Here is a 13,588-nt window from a genome sequence, read left to right on the forward strand (position 1 = left end):
GCACGGATGCACGTAACCCCATCAGGAACGCTCACTCGACGTTGAATGCAAATGAATTACAAACGCCGTGCGCGCACGAGTGACACACGCCGCGACCACGAATGAACAACATCCCACTTACCCTGTACTCCGGTTCAGGTTTCGTGAGTATGCTGACCACGACGGTGACGACGAGAGTGACGAAGAAGAGTATCATGGCCACGTACATATAATGAATTTTGCGGACGATTGCCGGCCTATTGTCCTCTTCGTAACACGGCGGTGCCGGATAGATAAACTCCAATATCATTCTCGTGACTCCACCGGCAACGCCCACGCACACGCCGATGAAGGCACCCTGAAATGATGCGATACACATATATGCCCTTACTAAGCACAGTATTTTATTGCGTGCCTCTTTGCGTGGTTTATACATGCTACGCCTGTACGTGTGCTACACGAAAGATCACGAACCTGAAACGACCCGATACGCATAATATCAGAAGTAGATAATAGGGAATATTACCTATTATCTACTTCTGATAATATATACCAGAGAGTGAATAAGGACAAATGTGTCATTATGACAAAATGTGAATTATGGAAAAATGCCAATTTGTCATTATTCATCTCCTGATATATAAACCCTTATTAAGCACTTTCATCACGCGATTCGTTGCGTGGTTTATATATGCTACGTCTCTGTATGTGCTACGCGACCGATAACGAAAACATTGATAACTCGTTCCTAGCATCACTCCGAACGCGTTAGTTAATAATGTCTGCCCTGCCGTTAAATCTTGGCCGTCACAACCGCATTATTCACGCGTCGGGAATGCATGCATCAAGCGCAAATCTTGCATCGTTAGCTCGCGACGCATTAGTTTCTACTTATACCATGATCATATGCACCCCAGGGGGTGTGAACACTATACTATGAGCTAGATAATTGCCAGCCAGAAAACAAGCGATAATATAAGCCGGAGATATAAGATATATATGAGCCATATGAAGCACATGAACTATAGGGTACATGTATTATGTTAATGCTTATAGCTATATCTTATATCTCTCTTCGTTACATAACTTCTAACACAATCTGTTACAACCTTCTATACCTTTTACTACTACATGTACTTTCTTTTCTTTTCACAATCTATACCTTCTACCTTCTCCTTTCTTTCTACATTCTATACCTTCTACTTTCTTCTTATTTCTACCATTACACCATATATACCATTACAGCTTCTACATGTATATACCTTTTCGTTACAGCGTGGCCACAGGATGGCTAGTATGTAAATGGCCGCCACCGGTGGAGAGAGTTGACCGGCGACCGCTTGGATGTAATGGTAGAGCTGTCCACTCTGCATGACGGTTATCACGGGAATCCAGGCGACGCTGATCGCAACCATGACAAGTACGAACACCCTGCACGCGACAAACGTAACGTGTAACGTAAACATAACGTAACACAACGTAACGTAAACATGTAACGTGCTTTGCAATAACTCGCTTTGCTGTACATTCGTTTGCAAAACGAATCTACTTCTACAACGAACTACCTACTACCTAAAGTAGTTCTAGGGTAGGAAGTAGTTACTTACTTTTACAAAGAACAATCGGCACGTCAAGTTTGTTAGCTAGGAAATTGTCATGCTAATTCATCCGGAGTCGCGCAACGTGGAAAAGTGAAGGTGAGGTATGAAAACTTTGATGTTTGGGTTTGTAAATGTAGGAAGAAGCTCCACGGTTTACGTTACTCGCAAGATATCACCAGAGGAAGTGGTGCATACTAGCCAGTAGCCACACTATATATATCTAACATGCATACTAGCTCTACTGGTCGTTGACAGGCGCTAGGCAGTCAGTGTTTTGCATGAACTGGCGTTTGAAATCAATAAGGTAAGTAAGGGAATGACTTAGGCGGGAGTCGAAGGCGAAACAAGTTCTTGCATTCCAAGTAGTATTCCAAGTAGTCGAACGTAAAAGGTAAGATCACATTGTAGGTGTTATTCGAGTTACCTGCACGCACCTGCCTACGTGAAGAAGTTCTCTCGAGGAGGCCTGCTTACGAACCCTTTTCCAAATGTCAATTGTAAACAGTGTGCTGGCGCTGTTGAAGATTGACGTCAAGTCACTCATCAGAGCAGCTAGCATTACTGCCATGATTAGCCCCTTCATGCCTAGTACATAGATAGATAGATAGATAGATATAGATAGATAGATAGATAGATAGATAGATAGATAGATAGATAGATAGATAGATAGATAGATAGATAGATAGATAGATAGATATATAGATATAGATAGATAGATAGATAGATAGATAGATAGATAGATAGCATATAGCATATAGTATCTAGCATATAGATAGATTCGCATGAATATCCCTAATTAGCATCTTGCCAAAAATACATCTGTTTAGTGTATTTTGGTTTGGGATTGTTTACATCTTCTAGACTAAAACCTGCAGTGAAAACGTTCAATTTAAGACGCTCGTGGCCTAGCCTTTGTGAACTGATTACATTGAGCAGATTACAATGAGCATGTACTCAATACCACATAAACATGTTTTTAATAAATACGAAAACTGGTACAATTTTGATAACATGCATATATTAATACCACGCGCTACGACACCCCGGTTTAAGTAATTTTTTATGCGCGTCATCATATTTATGCAAATTATTACCACTCCACTCGCGATACGTAACGAAAATGTGGCGAGATCCATCGACGTAAATAAACCTTATATACAAATAATAAATACAGCCAGCTGACAACAGGTATGTCATCTTTGATACGTGTACCGTACCACTGTCGCATTAGATACTTTGACCGCGTGCGCGTGGTTCTGCAATCCGTCGCTCCCTCCCACGCTCTTTCCAGTATACTCTACTATAGGTACATGTTACTTCAACAACAGTTATTCACATCACTCGCGGCTGCTACAGAGAGATTACAAAGAGAAGATCCGCCGAAATACGGCAACCAACTTTAGAACGTTTTCGCCCTCATAGGATGAAACGACCAAACCCGACAATGATACTGATAATGAAAACAAGCTAGCTGGCTGGGGTGGGCCTAGAAGGGGCTGACTACAGACCCACCCATGGGCGTCCGCAGAAAAAAATGCAAGGGGGACAATGTTGTCCTGAGATCGCCGTCCTGGGGGAGGGGTGTAAGGGGAAGGGGTGTCGCCCTCCCCTTTTGCCAGGAAAATTTGGCTCCCAGGAGAAAGCTTAGATGCAAAATGGTGGCACTTTTTCATCTATCTATCTATCATTCATTTTTTCATTCTTGATTTGCTTGTTATAGAGTCTGGCGGAAGACCAGGGACCGTTGGTCAGAAACATCGCTAATGTTAATGCTAAGATAACACTTACGACTAATGCTAAGACTACGAGAGGAGCGTTGACAGAAACACACACTGATGGCCCGTCCGCGAGAGTCTTTCTTGCGTCTTTTGATGCGCGACTAATATTGGTTTAAATGGCGTCTTTTCAATTTGAAGAGTTTGTTATTTTATTTCATTTTGTATTTTCCATGTAATTTTTTCAAATTTTTGATTTTCCAGGGGGGGGCAAATGCCCCCTTGCCCCCCCCCTGCGGACGCATGGACCCACCCCCACCCCTGTCTGAGAAAAATCAGTAGCTCGTCGGGAGAGCGATCTGCGAAAAAAAATTGCAGCCGCGTTGTCTGCGATTGTTTGAATAAGCCGCTTACTGCCATGAAAAATCTAAAATAGTATTATAGGTGCTCGTATGAAATATTAATTACAATTTCTAATAATTCTCAAGTTTTATTTTCCTATATAAGATTTCATCCGTATATAACGCTTAGATTTATCATTTATGATTTAATACTGGGTTGCCCGAGACTTGGCAGTAATATTCTAGTTCTATTTTCTAGTTTCTATTGCTGTTTAACTGAATTCAGTGCCAAGCAGGCTTCTCACAGTCAACTACGCCGTTAACGCCATATATAGCAACTAATAAAACAGTCTCGCCATTTTCTGTAAGAAATCATGTTGTCATATAGATATATAGTGTTTGTGCATATCTCTATGGTTCTCTCTAATACCCAGCTAGTATATAGCTATGCGACGGGCAGAATATATCCTAACCACATCCTTATCATTGTGACTAACTATGTGCATACTCGCATGTACACGCATTCCCGCATGTTAACGCATGCGCACGCAGATACACGGGTGCGCGCACACGTACTCGCGTGCGTGCAAGCACACGCGCGCGTAACAGTACACTCTAGCGTACTAGTACACGCGTGCGTGCAGATACACGCGAGCGTGCACTTGAGTTTACCCCTTCCCTATACCTTAGCCTGTGACAGGTACACTCAATCTCTAATGCCACCCATACCAGCTTGTAATGGTGTCTGTTTCAGTAACTCGCTTTCCAGTGTTATTGTGATACTATGTTACATTATTAATTAATCGATAAATGCGTTTAAAATGTTTACTCGCATTCATAATTATAATTCTAGTACATCTTTTAGATAAACGCCCTTCCGTGGGAAGGAATCTCTGCAACTATATAATTGCAGTCAATAGGAAAACGTTGATTCGTGTTACGGATGTTTGCATCACTGACGCTTTATCTGGAACGCGGTACTTACGTAACGCGAGTTATGATTCTACCAAGAGTAGATAATAACACATAATGTGTTATTATCTACTCTTGATTCTACATGTAGTGAGTAGAAGAACAAAGATAGGAATACATTACTCCGCTCTATGTTGATGACCCGTGTTCTTTAACGAATGAATCTACATGAATTGAATCGAACGTTAATTGATTAAATCTTGAATTAACACTAAAAAATGCACAAACACAAAAAAGTGCGCACGTGCATCTTGTCGCAGCATCTCAGTATTTCAGGCTTTTGTTAAACATGTTTTCTTGAAAGGGTCTGCGGTACGGCTTTACTTAGAACAGGATATAACGTCTCGAAATTTGATCATCTTGAAAGCAACATGTTATTTATAGTATTGTGTGGTTACGTCTGTTCGTGTACGTGGTGCTTTTATGTTATTAGTACTGTAGACATCGTCAGTGATAGCACTCTACAGATTAGATGGAGCTTCCTAACAATAAAAAGCACGTACAAGAGTTTACCTGTTGGCATTAAATTCAAAACGAGTTTCACATAGGCTACGTTTGAACAGCCGGACTCGCTGCCACACACCGCTTGGCATACCTCCGGATCAACACAAGCGACCTCATCTGGATTAAAAATATACACGATAAATTGCACCAATGCTTTCAATTAACATTTCGTTAATTCTTGAAATATTATTACGTAATATTATAAACTATATTCACGTCGTAGGAAAGTTCTGAATATGATATGCGATTATCGTGCGTACTTATGTAATTGGTTTTCGGTGCTGATATATATATGTTATGATAAGAAATATTATTTAACGCAAACACGTACAATCTTTATATAAATACAATTGCATTTGAGAAAAACAAGTCATTACACACTCAGGTTAGTAATAGGAAGCGTAGATAGCCACATCCTAAAGGTTATAAAGCTCATGCCTTCCCCACTACGTCACCTGAGAGTCCGTGACTTGTCGATCTAAATGACAGATATTCCTAACTATGACATGCATATATCGGTCAAAGTGTACTCTTCACGCTATGTCACTTAGTATCGAACTAGCAGCAAGTAACAGAAGGCGTATGCTGCTGCTTATGTAAGCGGGACAAACCAAATGTGAAACTCGTACGGGAGCCATGCATTACGTGATCATATACAGACTAATACCCCGTGCAGACTGCAAATTTGATCCGACATCTAACTAGTCCGGGCTAGACGCGCGGTAAGTTTTTGCAGTGCGTACGCGCAATATCCCGGGCCACATACGCGCCAGTCTAAATACGGGGCCTGGATCAAATTTTGCAGTCTGTACGGGGTATAAATGCTAGCGGTCCGTGCGCTCATGTGGGCAGGTCAAGGCTTATTACCTGTGTAGAGCACCCTGCTGATCATGCCCGGAATAACAAGAAGCCACACTGGCAGAGTTTTAAGAAACCCCGCGAGAACAACTCCGCCCTGCGCGTGGGATAGATTTTTCGCTGCCAACGTTCGCTGCACCATCATCTAGAATGCAGCAGGCAAAATTCATTGTCATATCTTGAGTTGAACATGACCGACCAGATGCGACTTTAGTAGTTGGGTTATTATGCGAGTGTTTACTCACTCAAATAGCGCTAGCGATCGCATTGATAGGGTACCGTGTAAAAACGATTAAATATAAAATATATTTTACTAGAATATACTATTGAAAACATAATTAACATGCACTCGCACGTACGCACGAACGCACACATGCATGCGTACCCACGCACACATGCACACGCACGCGCACACACACACGCACACACACACACACACGCACGCATCCACACACGCACGCACGAACGTCAACACCCGAATGAGATAACATCAATAGCTAATAATACCTTTTTTATTAGGTATTATTAGCTCTTGATAACATCATGAGTAGATAATAGAAGAGGTATTATCTCTTATCTTCTATTATCTACTCCTGATAACATATAACACGCAAACTCGTATGCGCCATGGCAAAATAATTTTTTCAGTTTGTCTGTTCCATTATTTGCTTCGTCGGCCTGAAACCATAATAATATTATTTGTTCATCCTACCTGGTCCGTACACCAATACCAGATCGATGCCGCTGTCTGTCCAAATAGGAAACCCGGCCAGGGTATGTCGCCGGTCACCGGGTCTCGGAGCATGATGAAAGAATCGACACGAGGGACACCGCAACCCGTGTTATACGTGGAGCCATTAACTAAACGAGTCGTGTTCGGTATGGCCATCATGTAGGATCTCTCTAGATTAGCGTAGCTTCCGATTTCCTTCCAACCTGATAGAAAACAAATAAAGCCGTAGTCCACTACAGTCACCGAGTGCATTTAGAGCCCGCAGACATGGCGAAGAGTGATTGCGTGTATGGTAGATTAATATTACGCCTGCGTTTCGCCACAGTTCTAAATCCCGTATAGTATATTTATAGCAGAGAAATATCACGGCCTCTTGGCGATATTGTAGCGGAATAACATAGACAATTAGACTTATAGCCGTTATCTAGTTGTTATCGGGAAATGTGAACGTAATTAGTTAATTTTTTTTTTTAACAGGAATGAACTTGAACAAGAAGCGACTCACTTCCGGACACACTTCGTATAGCAGCATCGTACCAGGAGTAGATAATAGCAGGAGCGTATAATGACAATATTTGTCATTATACGCTCCTGATAATAGGGATATATTATTATTAGGGATTCCATATTATCTACTCCTGATCGTACTTATGCGGCGCGCTACACTGACAATCATACTTAGTATAGCAAGTGTTCCTGCTCCGCCCACCATGATGATAGTCTGCACCGTATCTGTGTACATGACAGCGGCCAGACCGCCTACGCAAACAACAACATGCGTTAGACGAATGCGCACTGCCTTATCGGATATATATATAAATAAATAAATAAATAAATATATATATATATATCGTAAAATACGTAGGAAGCTGAAAACTATATTGGGACAAATCTGATGTAGCCGGCGCGCATGAGAGATACAGAAATACACGGAATGCCATCGGAAATACTCTCGTATAGTATTAGACAGTATTGCTGCGACGCCAGCTAACCTTTCAACACTATCTGTATATATTTAGATAAACAAAAATTCTTAAGGTTTTGCCTAAAAATTCCTATTCCATTTACGGAAAATCCGAAATGGCGTTGGATTCAGATAAACAGTTCGTTGTACCTGTTATTGTAAAGAATGCTGTGAGTAATAGCAGTATTCCAATTGATAGATAGAGATCCCAATTTAATGACTGTTGTATATACAGAGCACCGCTATATAGGTTGACCTGAAAACATTATAATGATTATGATGACGATTAAGAAACACGAACACAGGTAACAGTCATACAATTAATATTAGACACTCATGGTCGTACACAACTAATAAAATGTATTACATTTCCTATCGTGCTACTATTAACTTGTAGGTTACATTACGTAAGAAATCATACATACGTCACATTACTTGCGTATTAGTGTATTACATCGTTGTGCAATTATTAACGTTTAATTTGTGCTTCTTAACTAATAACGTTTACGTAATTAACATATTTCAACACTCACAACTAGCTATCTAGTAACGATAATGACGATAATATGTCAGCTGCGTGACTAAAATGACGATATCGTCCTCTTAAATAGTTATCAAGCAGGCAGTTGATTTATAGATAAATTTAACAAATTTTATATAGTGTGTAACTTTTATAATGTTATCTAGACACAGAATACTCACTGAAATCTTCGTAAAGATATATAAGAAGAGAGAAAGAACAGAGAGAAATACTCTCAGTCGTGTGCCACCGAACCGCTTTTTTAAATATTCGGGTAGAGTACAGGCCTTAAAAAACAATAGTGATAAATCCTAGATAGGTTACGAAGACATTCAGAACAAAAGTAATAGTTTTCATTTTAATAAACCAAAGATTATGCGGCGTTAACGAAAGCTTGCGAACGTAACAGCTAATTATCCAAGCAAACTGCCAGCAAAGTGTAGGTAATTATGCAAGCCTTCATTAAAAAAAACGTTGAGAAAATACGAAGTACAAGCTTAATGCGATGCACAGTTAAACGATTATATAACATTTTACATACAATCACATAATGATAGCTATATGGATAAATGAGAGTGATAAGCTGTTGTAAAAATTTAGTGGCTTTGCCTTATAGACAATAATTTAATTATCATAGTATCAATTAAGAATGACTACATATCGTCAAAAAGAAAAATTGTCACAGATAGACTACTACTCACCCCACTTGCGATATAAACCGGCAGAAAAACCCAACCTAGCAGCTGCAAGAATATCAGAGCGTTAATCTCAAACGCTCCGACACCAATGCCGGATGTAGCGCCTGATCCAGCCAATCCTATAAAGTGTTCGCTGCCGATGTTGCTAGCAAAGATTGAGGCACCAACCTATAAAAAAAATCCATGACGATATTACGTTTTGAACAAGAGAGGTTCGTTGTCTGACTAATGGTCTGCATATTCATTTTGGTAAGTTTAAAATTTAGCTCTATTTTTTAATTATATAATGATTAATAATATAGGACCTAATATTTGTATTGTACCTAATATTTCCAATAATAATATTAATGGACTGCCATAAGTAGACACGCAAGCGTACTATTACTTTGACTCTTCCTCGCGTACACAATTACGTGTGCTTTCATAATTATTAGAAGCCCTACAGCTGGTATAATAGGTTCATTAATACGAGTATGTGAAACTGCAGACATTTGGGATGGGATCTTCAATAACGGCAAATGACAATAGTTTTCAATAGTGATCACTTCCCCACATCCGTGTTCACCACGCATCACGCCCGTCACACGCGCACGCACGCACGCACGCACGCACGCACACACGCACGCACACGGGCGCACATGTACATGTACATGCGAACGCAGACAGACGCGCAAGCACATACGCACATATCGTCAATTTTTGTATTTTTAAATGCCAAAATTATCTTCAGCTGTAAATAGAGGTGCTTATCGACATGAAGTAGTTTGTTTTCCGATAGCGTTTTATACTAAAACGAGTACTGCGATGACCGAATACATAAGATATGTAACTAATATCAGGAGTGTCATAATATAAATGATATCTATATATTATCAGTGGTTAATAATGACAAATTTGTCATTATTAACCCCTGATATTATGACACTCCTGCTAGTATCGGATAAGTACTTACTGGTAACCATGTCATTAATCTTCCGGCTAGAAAGTATCCACTGACGGTTCCACGGTTGGCGCGAAACAAGGACTACCAATCAATAAACACATGTATTAGCAATAAGTATTCTTTTCAGTTTGCGATTATGCATTGTACTATGATATTCCTTCACTCGGTAAATTTTTTAAACGAGTGTAAGTTAATTAACAATTAGGGGATATAATTGGGTATATGATACATGTTTACAATTGTCTCAAGTTGTTATTGTGTACACAAACATAGTCGACGTGCTTCTCGCATAAGTGCTAGTTGTGGAGAAATAATCTCTCTAGTTAGAATGGTAGGTAGGAAAGAGAATGCTACTTTCACTTGGGCAGATAATTGTTAACGCAACCTTGCCTAGAGTGTAACCGCAAGAAAGTCACAATTTCTCGGATTGCTCATATATTGTTCACCGATCCAGGTCGGTCACACTCTAGACATATTATTGCAGCTTTTATATCAATTATAACGTATTCCGAGTACGACGTGATACGATCCCTTTGACCGAAACCGCGAGTGCAAACTGCATCTTAAGTTATAGTGAAGACTCGTGTTGAAATAACGGGTGAGCATAAGTTCGATCGATACACGGAAACCTCGCTAATGTGACGTCATTCCTATATACGGTCGAACACCTACATATGGTTGAAACTAAATGGACGAACTAATTGGACAAATTGAAACTAATTGGACTAATTGTACTAATTCAGACGCTTGAACACTTTACTGTCGCATCTACGAATCCACGAATCTGCGTGGTCGAAGCGCGTGATATTAAATCTAACAACGTGTCCAGATTGCCTTTTGACTTAAACCGTTAAGGTTAAGATTAAGGTTAAGGTTAAGGTTAAGGTTAAGGTTAAGGTGAAAGTTAAGATTAAGGTTAGGTGTATAGCGCGGGTTTCCAGTTTTTCTTGTATAACTTGACGATGCCTTGCAGGTCTCCCCCGGCTGTTTCGGGCTCATGCCACATATAGGCATATATACCTGGCTATTATCTTAATATATTGCTGTAGTTAGAACCAAATATGAACGCATTCGCGCACAGTCGACAATGGAAACTTAACACGTATTAGGAAATAGCGCGGGCTTCACACGATACAAGCGCAGCTATTCACGCGGTTGTAGTGTGTGAGCGTTTACGAAGAGCGACGCGGTTATCTTCCCGTATAGTTTTGACCACGCACTACTTTTAACGCCTCGATCAAAGCGCGATAGCGTAAATATGTGTCAGTGCATATTTAAAAACGCCATTTTAGATGCAGTGCGAACGCAAAGCAGCCTTGTTAGTGAGACTAATGGTTTTACTATTTTCACGTAGGCTGCGACAATCGCCTTTTCCGCCGTGGGGAGAAGATAAGCAGCAATGTTTGCGGCGTGTCGCGCGCCTCCCGGTTGTATATTCGAAATTAAACTTGACGAACGAGCGGCGAGTTTTGCGCGCTTATCGATGCACGGCTTACACGCATCCGTTTACCGCAACGCAAGCGACGACAAATACAGTTAAACTGTCTTCCCTTCGGGTGCCTCTGAGGGTGGGGGTGCGTGCGCGCGCGCGCGTGTGTGTGTGTGTGTGTGTGTGTGTGTGTGTGTGTGTGTGTGTGTGTGTGTGTGTGTGTTGTTGTTGTGTGTGTTGTGTTGTGTGTGTGTGTGTGTGTGTGTGTTGTGTGTGTGTGTGTGTTGTTGTGTGTGTGTGTGTGTGTGTGTGTGTGTGTGTGTGTGTATGTATGTGTGTGCATGTGTGTGCGTGTGCGCGTGCGTGTTTGTGTGCGTGCGTGCGCGCGCGTGCGTGTGCCTGTGTGTTGTCAGTGCGTTGTCAGTGTGTCTCGCGTTATTCATTGTCGGGCAGATGAACAGCCGAACGCGTTGTCAATCGCTCATAACGCCATGCGGAATTTCTGCCTTCGTCGTCAACGTGGATTACGACAGACATTTCACGAAAGTTGAATCACCGCACGTTTCATTCCCGTCTAAAATGAATTAGCCCGCGCGTCCGCTCGCGTATGTGTATGGTTATATCTCCCGCTCCATTTACGTTCAGTTCATGACGGGAGTACGGTAGTAATCTGTCTAATTGTGGTCGGTATACTTGTGCGCAGACTTGCTGCACTGATAATTGAACTCATGTGGTTGTCTCGTTCGCAACCCCAAACTGCATGCAGCGCCCCTTCGTACAACTCAGGATACGAATTGAGCCAGGGCGAGAGCGCCATCTGTCGTGGAGCTTGTCGCAACCCTTCAAAATGCCCGACAACAGCGTCACGATTCTGACGTCACACAGGAACGCCCACCTCTCGCCCGCCTGATGATGTATACGTCTCTTGACATTTTTATATTATGGGGCATTATAAGCAATCGGATAGACAGCCGGACCTCTGTAGCATACTGCGACGGTTGGCGCGGTGGGTGGGGGTGGGGGTGGGGGTGGGGGTGGGGGTGGGGGTGGGGGTGGTGGTTCAATGCAGTGTATATAGAGAATCGAAAATACTCGAGCTCAGAAAGTGATGACGAGAGGAAACATGCCGTGTGTGATAGCCGTGACGTTGCAAATGTCGTGTAATTTAAAACACATGAGAAAAACCGACGCTACTTCTAAAAACATTACCATGCTGTAGTTGGCCGGTATTTTACTCACTTTACCCCAGCGGTTTATATGCGTATTACACTTTACACAGCAAATATCTGGTTATTCCGTGTATTTGACGAATGCCACGTATAGAGAAATTAATACTTGCACTTACGAACAGAGAATTAATTAGGCCCCTACATGTAGCACACTTTCTTTAGAGTGGTGTATGACGAACCATATGCCGGTTGGTATAACGAGACAAGCGTCGATAACCAATGATGGCATAATATGCACTCTCACTGGCATACTATGGACGTTCTATTGTCGAACGGGCAAATCAAATTAATGTAATAGACTCGGTTGCCACGGAAATGCGTCGATCCGCTCATTTGCACCGGAAATCAGTGAATGAACCAATCATATATCACATCTACTTACATAAATCCCAGCTCCTAAGACCACAACGAAGTAGATGGCAATTGCGACGTAATCCCACGCCAATAGTTTATCGTTTCCTGTTGCCATTATAACTTCCCAGCGTTCGCCATCGAACTGCCCCCGCTATACCCAGTGCACACTATACCTACATCGTACTGGTAAACGCAACCTTTGAATCATTAAACAACGTTTCATGCCGTGCATTGTGTTATCACAGATACCGATACTGTACTCGTCGTGATAATCGCGAAATTTCAGTTGTTTACGGTCAGCAAATTCACTCTATGTGGTGTTTTGTCCGAATTTCTGCATTGTTAAATTACGACTTCGGTTTCGAGTAGGCTAATTAGGACTACTAAAGTCTCTATAACCTCTCTTCTCGAATATGCTACGCGACAGCATGCGTGGATATGTTGTGACACTTGGGAAAGATACGTGAGCCTGCTGATTTTATTTATATGCAAATGTGTGTGTGCGTACGTGTGTGCGTGCGTGCGTGCGTGCGTGCGTGCGTACGCGTATATATATATATATATATATATATGTGTGTGTGTGTGTGTGTGTGTGTGTGTGTGTGTGTGTGTGTGTGTGTGTGTGTGTGTGTGTGTGTGTGTGTGTGTGTGTGTGTGTGTGTGTGTGTGTGTGTGTGTGTGTGTGTGTGTGTGTGTGTGTGTGTGTGTGGTGTGTGTGTGTGTGTGTGTGTACGTGTAGTAGTGTAGT

The 13,588-nt window shown here is 41.6% G+C and overlaps 1 protein-coding gene across 1 annotated transcript in view; it reads right to left on the reverse strand.

Moving 5' to 3' along the window:
• LOC106812057 (sodium/myo-inositol cotransporter-like) overlaps positions 1-12,955 on the reverse strand; it is a 20,272-nt gene extending 7,317 nt beyond the window's left edge. The window contains exons 1-12 of the mRNA XM_014815820.1: positions 12,869-12,955; positions 9,838-9,909; positions 8,889-9,053; positions 8,370-8,474; positions 7,818-7,923; positions 7,382-7,462; positions 6,683-6,906; positions 5,980-6,115; positions 5,122-5,229; positions 2,015-2,165; positions 1,242-1,410; positions 122-337 (exon numbers count right to left, since the gene is read on the reverse strand). Coding sequence (XP_014671306.1) covers positions 122-337; positions 1,242-1,410; positions 2,015-2,165; positions 5,122-5,229; positions 5,980-6,115; positions 6,683-6,906; positions 7,382-7,462; positions 7,818-7,923; positions 8,370-8,474; positions 8,889-9,053; positions 9,838-9,909; positions 12,869-12,955 — 1,620 coding nt within the window. The remainder of the gene's footprint in view (positions 1-121; positions 338-1,241; positions 1,411-2,014; positions 2,166-5,121; positions 5,230-5,979; positions 6,116-6,682; positions 6,907-7,381; positions 7,463-7,817; positions 7,924-8,369; positions 8,475-8,888; positions 9,054-9,837; positions 9,910-12,868) is intronic.
• Between the last annotated feature and the right edge of the window lie 633 nt (positions 12,956-13,588).

This window comes from Priapulus caudatus, unplaced genomic scaffold (genome assembly GCF_000485595.1).
Source record: "Priapulus caudatus unplaced genomic scaffold, Priapulus_caudatus-5.0.1 Scaffold604, whole genome shotgun sequence".
In the NCBI taxonomy this organism is placed as follows: Eukaryota; Metazoa; Priapulida; class Priapulimorpha; order Priapulimorphida; family Priapulidae; genus Priapulus; species Priapulus caudatus.